General features: G+C 37.1%; 1 protein-coding gene across 1 annotated transcript in view; it reads right to left on the bottom strand.

The window, feature by feature from the left end:
* Window positions 1–2,944: 2,944 nt before the first annotated feature.
* The window catches only part of hipk3b (homeodomain interacting protein kinase 3b), a 79,647-nt gene continuing 74,464 nt past the window's right edge, over window positions 2,945–8,127 (bottom strand). The window contains exons 14-16 of the mRNA XM_049483243.1: window positions 7,884–8,116; window positions 4,732–4,886; window positions 2,945–3,535 (exon numbers count right to left, since the gene is read on the bottom strand). Of these exons, the coding sequence (XP_049339200.1) occupies window positions 3,047–3,535; window positions 4,732–4,886; window positions 7,884–8,116 (877 nt within the window). The 3' untranslated portion in view covers window positions 2,945–3,046. The remainder of the gene's footprint in view (window positions 3,536–4,731; window positions 4,887–7,883; window positions 8,117–8,127) is intronic.

Here is an 8,127-nt window from a genome sequence, read left to right as displayed (position 1 = left end):
TCAAGATAGATGATACGCCTTATTACTTGCTCAAAAAGCTAAAAACAAAACCTAAGCCATATTTCAAATACAATTTTGAAATTTTTTTACCCCATGACTATAATCACTACAGTATATGTGAGGTCTATGCAGGGAGAGTAGCTACCTTGCTCAGAAAAAAAAGAAAAGAAATAATAAAATAAAAATAAAAAAAAAAGAATTACAGTCTTTGGTGCTGCACAAGCAACTTAATAAAAAAAAAGAAAAAAGAAAAAAAAAAAGACAACAGGAAACAACAGGAAACCAGCAAAACAAACTAAGTTTTAAAAGAAAATAAAAACATCATTAAAAACTAATATATTTATATTTATATAGAAATATGCACAAAGCATATATATATTTTCTCCCTGACGGAATGTATAAAATATAAGCAGTCGACACCAATAAGCACTGAACAAATTACAGAAAAATACAGAAATGAAACCTAATCAAAAATAATAATTATAATAATAATAATAATAATAATAATAATAACAACATTAAACCGTTTCACACATGCATAAATGAGAGGATTGCACACGATTAAAAACTCACACCTTGTCAAGCTTCAGCACTAAATAGACTAGATCTATTATATATACCGTATATATAGATTCATATATATACCAAATACTGCATGGTCTGCTCAGGCTATGATGAATCATCCATACCATACCATACCATACACCGTGAATCAAAGACCTATTTGCATTTTTGTCGTTTGTCGTCTTTGTCATCTAGTTCAAAGCCATGCCCACCACATTTCTACACATCTAGAAGAATTAAAAAAAAAAAAACCCAGTCGATAAAACCCAAACGGGAAAACGAAAACACGCAAAAACGTCAAGAGAAAAGAGAAAAAAAATAAAAATAAAAAAATCGACGACTTTTTTTTAATTTCTTCTATAGATTGTATTGCAGTTCCGTTAAACAGTACAAATACTGTTAGTAGTAAGAGTTTGTGTTTGTTGTTTTTTATGTTTTTTTATTTCAATCAGTCGAAGCTCGCTCTTGCTTATTGTACACTAGTTCATTCGGGTGGGTGGGTGGAGGGAGGGAGCGAAGGGGATAACGAACGATAATATATATGTAAAAAAGACGATAAAACAAGAAAAAAAAAAAAAAACATTATGAACGGACATTTAAAACGTTTCAAATAAGCGAACAGCAAGCATTCGCAAAAAACAGCAAAAGCATGCCGTCCTCTGATGAAGGACCAGAAAAAACAAACAATAACACAAAATAAAAATAAAAAACGTGTTAACTGACTACTCTATTCTCGGATAGATATACGACATACACTGGATTCAAAAATAAGCACTGCCGTTTTCTGTGCAATGCAAAATTATCATCATCATCACACCCATGCCAATTATTTCCGCATGAAAGCATAATATTAATAATAATAATAATTACAAAAACACCTGTGCGTATACAGAGTACATATACACACATACATACATATATAGATAAAGAAAGAAGAACGCACGGACTGATCTAATTTTTAAGTGCTGCAGTCCTGTACATCTGTCTGTGTGTGTTATTTATATATATATACAGCTCTGGAAAAAATTAAGAGACCACTTCAGTTTCTGAATCAGTTTCTCTGATTTTAATATTTATAGGTTTATGTTTGAGTAAAATGAACATTGTTGTTGTTTTATTTTATAAACTACAAACTAAATTTCTCTCAAATTCCAAATAAAAATATTGTAATTTAGAGCATTTATTTGCAGAAAATAAGAAATGGCTAAAATAACAAAAAAAAATTAGAGCGTTCAGACTTTAAATAATACAAAGAAAAAAAAGTTCATATTCATAAAGTTCAGAGGTCAGAAATTAATATTCAATGTTTGGTGAAATAACCCTGTTTTTTAATCACAGTTTTCATGCATCTTGGCATGTTCTCCTCCACCAGTCTTACACACTGCTTTTCCATCCTTGTCTTGATTATATTCCAGATATTCAATTTGGTAAAATCAAATAATCTCATCATTTTTCAGTGATCTCGTATTTTTTTTAAAGAGCTGTATATGTATATATTTAATCAGCATATATATAGAAGTAGTAACATGAACAACCTCAAATATATTTAAGGCACTATGGCTGGGGACAAGTTCCAACAATGCAGCGAATGTGTCATGACAGAAACATCATTAGTTAGAAGAAACAACATCGAGGCATCTCTCCGATCAACGTTTTGCAGCTCATGCAAGACCACATGCAGCGTGAGTAACGACCACGGCTCTAATCCGATTAAGTGACCGAAAGAACACTGAAAGAAAACAACACACACCAGTGACACCAGGAAGGAGGAGTACAAATACTTTCGAAACGCGCAGAAGAACATCATCACGACGTGGACGTGGGCGTGTGCATGTGTTTGGCCGTGGACTGGCCGGGATACTGGGGGTGGCTTTACAAACGAAGATGTGTCTTGCACAACAAGTTAGAAGGCAATATATAAAAATAGATTAAGAGTGAGAGGGCGGGGTTTGAGGGTTTGAGGGGTGGGGTTTTAGGGTTTTGGGTGGTGCCGTGTGATTTCTCTCCCTCTCTTTTTCTTTTCTTCTCTTCTCTTTTCTCTCGGCACCGTTCGACATTATTCACGTTTAGACGTTTTGAGGAGCGTGAAAATCCGAGAATCTGAGGAGGTGTACAAAATGTGCAAAAACACACTGAAGATATATATTTTTTGAAAGTTATTTCTTTAAATTTCTTGAATCCGTTCACTCGTCAGTCAGTTCGAGCACTTCCCATGCTTTTCTCTATGCTTTCTTTTCTTTTCTTTATTTCGACTTGCTGAAAACCTTCTGGATTCTGTATTAATTAACATTTTTTAAAGCTCATAGTTCGATTGCACCCAGGTTTACATGATTCAGAAAAATAGCTTGCTCTCTCTCTTGTGCCATGGCTTTGGGCATGAAGACCAGGTGGTTTGTGGTTCCAGTAAAGGGCGCGGCTTTAGGCCTGATGGCTAAAGCTAGGGAACCGGCGGCGCAGGCGGGGGCGGGTGGAGGGCGGGGTCTCAGATGTAGGGGTACTGGCTGAGTTTGGTGGGGCTGAGGGGGAAGCCTGCATATGCGGGTGAGGCAATGAAGGAGTGCGGGGGGAAGAGGGGCTTGAACTGCCCCTGCGGGTGGAGGGTAGGTGAAGGCAGCAGGCGGGGGTTGAGGCCCACCGTGACCTGGTGCACCATGTGGCCGGCCGGGTGGGACAGGCTGTAGGCCGGCTGCAGGACGTGGCTCCGCGTGGCACCAGGCGAGGCCAGGAGGTGGGCCATGGGGGCGGCCGTCACCAGAGGAGCGGTAGGGGGGTAGGAGAGCAGGGCGGGCTGGCCGTGGGCGTGCGGGTGGACGCCCAGGTGCGGCGGAGGCGGGTGGGCCGTAGTGTGGGTGGGGCTGCCGTGCGGTAAGGTGAAGGTGTGGCCATGCACCGTAGGCGGGATGAAGGCCTGAGGCCGACGATGACCATAGTTGCCGTTCCACTCCTGGTGGGAGGAGCCGAAGTGCTGAACCTGAGAACAGTGACAAATCAGATCAAATTATTATAATGATATTAGTTAATTTAATACAGAATTAAAGATTAAAGTTTTATTTTATCAGCTTTTTTTTTTATTTATTCTTTAAAGCATTTAAAATGATTATTTGACCTTCTGACTAATTATTTAGTATAAGGGGGAAAAGTGTTTGAAGTGCAGTGATGGCATCATCGCTCTACCTCGCACAAGCGACCCACTTTCTCCCTCCCCCCTTTATGGACACATTTGAATTGATTCCTATAGAGAAATGTCCAAACCTTAATTCAGTATTTAACGAAATTCACTATAGTTCCTATGATCCTGCAAAATGCTGTGTTTCCACATTAAAAGCTGTGGAAGGAGTAGTGTTAAAATAATAATAATAATAATAATAGAACAATAATAATAAGAACATTAAGAAGAACAGTAAGTTGGCTTTTCCAAGCTAACTTAAAAAGAAAAAGTTAATAATTACATTGAATGTTTTGCTTTTTTACAGCATATATGTGTTTAAACAAACAGAAATATGATCAACATATTTTGTTTTTGTGTTCTTGTTTATGCAATTACTTACTATTGGTTTTATTTCTGATATTTATATACTGCCTAATAATTAATTTAGATAATGACTGATTTAATTACCACACTGATGTTGCATAGGTCTCAAAATCTTACATATGTGCCAAATATGATACTCTGGGTTAAAAAACACAAGTATTTATTAAGTACATAAGTACATTGAATTTATTGCTTATTTACAGCATTTTTTTCTTAACAAAACAAAATCATTTATGTTAATTATTTTATTACAACACTAATAAACAAAAATAAAACAAAAAGTACATTTATTTAAATTTATTTATTCTGTAATTATGAAAATAACCATTACAGAATGTGACATTACATTACATACTACTTAATGACTGTTTAACATCATTAATTCTTAGTAATTAGTAATTCTCACACTGTTGCTGCAGAAGGCCCAAAACCTTGCATTTTTACCAAATGTGACTATATAGCTGATTTAGGTGAAAAGTATAGTTAAAAAATGAAATAAAATATAGTTATTAAATGAAATAAAGTTAGTTATTAAACACGATTTCACACACAGTTTCTTTAGGTTTTTTAGTGGTTAGGTGTTTTCTAGAGTTTAGACAGTGTAAAGAGTGAAGTGGGCAGAGAAATGAACAGACCTGTCCAAAAGTGGGCGGCGGCTGCTGTGGCTGTAGGGGTTGCTGATGGTGGGATGCAGGGGTGATCTTGTGTTGCCGGTTCAAAAGTGAAGTGGAGTGGTGGAGCGGTCTGCTGTGGCCACTGCGGTTTTTGGACAGGCAGGACGACTCTAGGACTGACGGTGGAGAGTGAAGGGTTAAACACTGACACGCTCGACATTTAGCTTCTTTAACTACTTTCATTAAGAACAAGGAGAAGAAAAGAGAGAGGCTGAACGGAAGATGAAGCTGAAAGAAGCTCTGGAATGACCTACATTAACCCACGTGTGAGAAAATATCGTCTACCTGTGTGTCTGTGTCATTCAATCAAATTAAACAACGACCAGACTCTGCCCTATTTCTCAATCTGAGAGGAGGCGGGTTCAGTGTAATGAGTGGTGTGCTGTACATGTTGTGAAGAGAAGAAGAAACCCAGGATCTAGGATCTAAAAGGAGAGAGAACTGAAAAGGTAACTGATATCATGCTTATTTAAAGCTGCGGGTCACATCAGCAGCTATAAATACACGGGTCACGACCAGAATAGCATCTGCTGCCCTTTAAAGAGTGGATCAGTTCAGTGTTTATATGATGGAGCACACTGATGTTCTCTCTTTCTGATTAAAAAAAAGAAATAGCTTTCTATATAAGAAAGTTTTTTTTTTTTTTTTCTACACTGTAAATTAATACCAAAGTCACCCAGACTATGAAGGACCACATAAGAAATCATGTAGTAAACTTAAGTGTTTCTGAGGCTGGTAACTCTAACTAACTTATAATGTGCAAAAAAGATAACTCTTGCTCTTTCTTTCCTGGGGCGATCCTGATGAGAGCCAGTTCCATCATTATGTATTTGATGGTCCTTGTGACTGCAAACCTTCATTTTCTTGACTTTGTTGAGTAGTACTTGCTATAATATGTATTAAAACATTACTTAAATAGGCTTATTCACTGTATACGAACTCTACCTCTTTCATATCTTTACAAATGATGCTCTCAAACACATTAAGAGGCAAAAATCAAGTTCAAACTAACTCTTGACGAGTTCAGCACAGCTGGTAACTTAAAGCTACCTCATAAAGCTGACTGAGAAAGTCACGTAAGCAAGAGGTTCCTACTTAAAATAAAATCAAATTTATTTTATAAAATATAAAATAAAATACATTCTGGATTGTTTAACACTTTTTTTTTGTTTCTTAAATAATTTAATATGTACTATTTTTAAATAAATAAATAAATAAATAAATAAAAAACACAGAATTTAAAGTGTGTCCAAACTTTAGACTGGTATTATATCTAAGTTGTAGACAAAAAGAAAAAAAAAACATTATATTTAGGCAGAGTATAAATCACATTGCCTTCAAAGCTAGCTAGGATAAATAAATAATTAATATAAAATAAAACAGAGATTTACATTGAAATATCCTGATGCAAACGTACTAATCAGTTTAATATTCTATATAAATTACTCTGATTAGACTTGAAATGGTCAGTAATGTTTTTTTGTTGGTTAGGGAAGGTTTTATGGTGGATTAAGTTGGTGGGTGGCAACTTGTTAAAGGTTGTATTCCCCTGGTCTATGAGATCATGGTCAGTAAATAGGAACGACACTCCTGTTCTCCGGTTCCTAGCTGTATGTGCTCTCTATAGCAGGACTCTGCACTGGTGCACCTAACTTTTTTTTCTTAGGTGCATCCAAATTTTTACCACATCACATTTAACACCACAGTTTTACAGGTTTAATTTGTGTTTAAATGGCTGTCCATATATATGTAATTTGTACCTTTGTTTCAAATACAATTTGAATAAAAAAAAAATGTTTTTTATTTGTGAATCAATTCTTTATCCTTGAGCATAATTTTAACTGACTGAAATAAGATTTGAACCCCTGCCTCTCAACACAAGACTTTTTTTTATATATCTGCATGCTAATCGCCTGTATCAGGATTGACATTCACTAGTATTAAATATAATTTTATTTGTTGCTAATCTTTCTTTTTTTATTATTATTAAAGCCTTGTCTAATATTATAATAGTTCAAAAGTGTTGTTTTTTTAACAAACAATTGCAGTTGTTAATTCTACTATTATTTATTATCTAATATTGTTGTGGCTGGTGTTGGTGATGATGATTCAAATTGCCTAAATAATACATTAATAACATGATTTCAACTTGTATATTATAGCACAATCTTTGTACATCTGAGAATTTTTTTTTAATATAAATTTATTTAATTTTTTCCCCACATTTTCTCCCAATTTATCTGGCCAATTGTCCCACCCATTCAGCTGCTACTCAGTTGTATATCCCCTATCATTAGTGATTCCACAACACCAGGAGGCTGAAGACTAGCACATGCCTCTTCCGATACATGTGAAGTCAGACTCCGCCTCTTTTTAAACTGCAACTGATTCAGCATTGCTGAGTAGCATCACAGCATGCTCGGAGAAAAGCGCAACAATTCGGTTCCGATACATCAGCTCACAGATGCCTTGTGCTGATCGACATCACCCTTTTGAGTGATGAGGGGAAAGAGCGCCATCTACCCACCCAGAGAGAACAAGGCCAATTGTGCTCTCTCAGGGCTCCGGCAGCTGATGGCAAGCTGCATGACTAGGATTCGAACCAGCAATCTCCATTTTTTAGAAATATTAGACGATTTTGAGTGACAAAGATCATATGCTGTAGATTATCTTTTTTTTTAAAGCATACATGCACCAACCAAACACAGACATCCAAAAGTAGACTGAGGATAGCACAGAAACACACAGAACAGGGTCACTGAGAGTTTACTGCTTACAGGCTCAGAAAAACACTGCACACAGAAAACCCAGTCAAACCAGCAGAGTGCGTGACTGGAGCTGCTCCCATAATCACCTGTACAAGCCTTTCTGACCTATTAAAGCTGAGTAATTCCACGGCATGTGACCTGAAAACAGACATCAGCAGTGATTGAACAGCAGCTGACCCACTGCCAGCCTTTAATTACATCACTGACCTGATACTGGTACTAATCCAGCACTGTTTATTCTATGGGGTCAGGAATTAGCTCAGCAGGTGGATGTAGGGCTGTGTGCATCTTACAAATTGCAGAATATCATTAAAAAGTTACTTTATTCCAGGGTTCTATATTTACCTGTCCTGGCCAGGGGTTCGTTGTTGTTCTGGACCCTCATGGGAGGAACCACCATGGTCCGGATGGGCGGTTTGCCCGTCTCCGTCTCCGTGGTGACGTGAGGCTTGCAGTTCTTGTTCTGGTCAGCGATGTAGCGGCTCTCCAGAAAAGGACTGTCCACCTGACCAGAGGAGTCAGAGGCAGGCGATCCGTCCACCGTGTCACATCCACTCTCACGCTCATCATCAGACATACTGCACACACA

Source organism: Astyanax mexicanus, chromosome 9 (assembly GCF_023375975.1).
Source record: "Astyanax mexicanus isolate ESR-SI-001 chromosome 9, AstMex3_surface, whole genome shotgun sequence".
NCBI classification, from domain to species: domain Eukaryota; kingdom Metazoa; phylum Chordata; class Actinopteri; order Characiformes; family Acestrorhamphidae; genus Astyanax; species Astyanax mexicanus.
The sequence above is the reverse complement of the archived record's forward strand: the minus strand, read 5'-3'. Positions and strand labels throughout refer to the sequence as shown.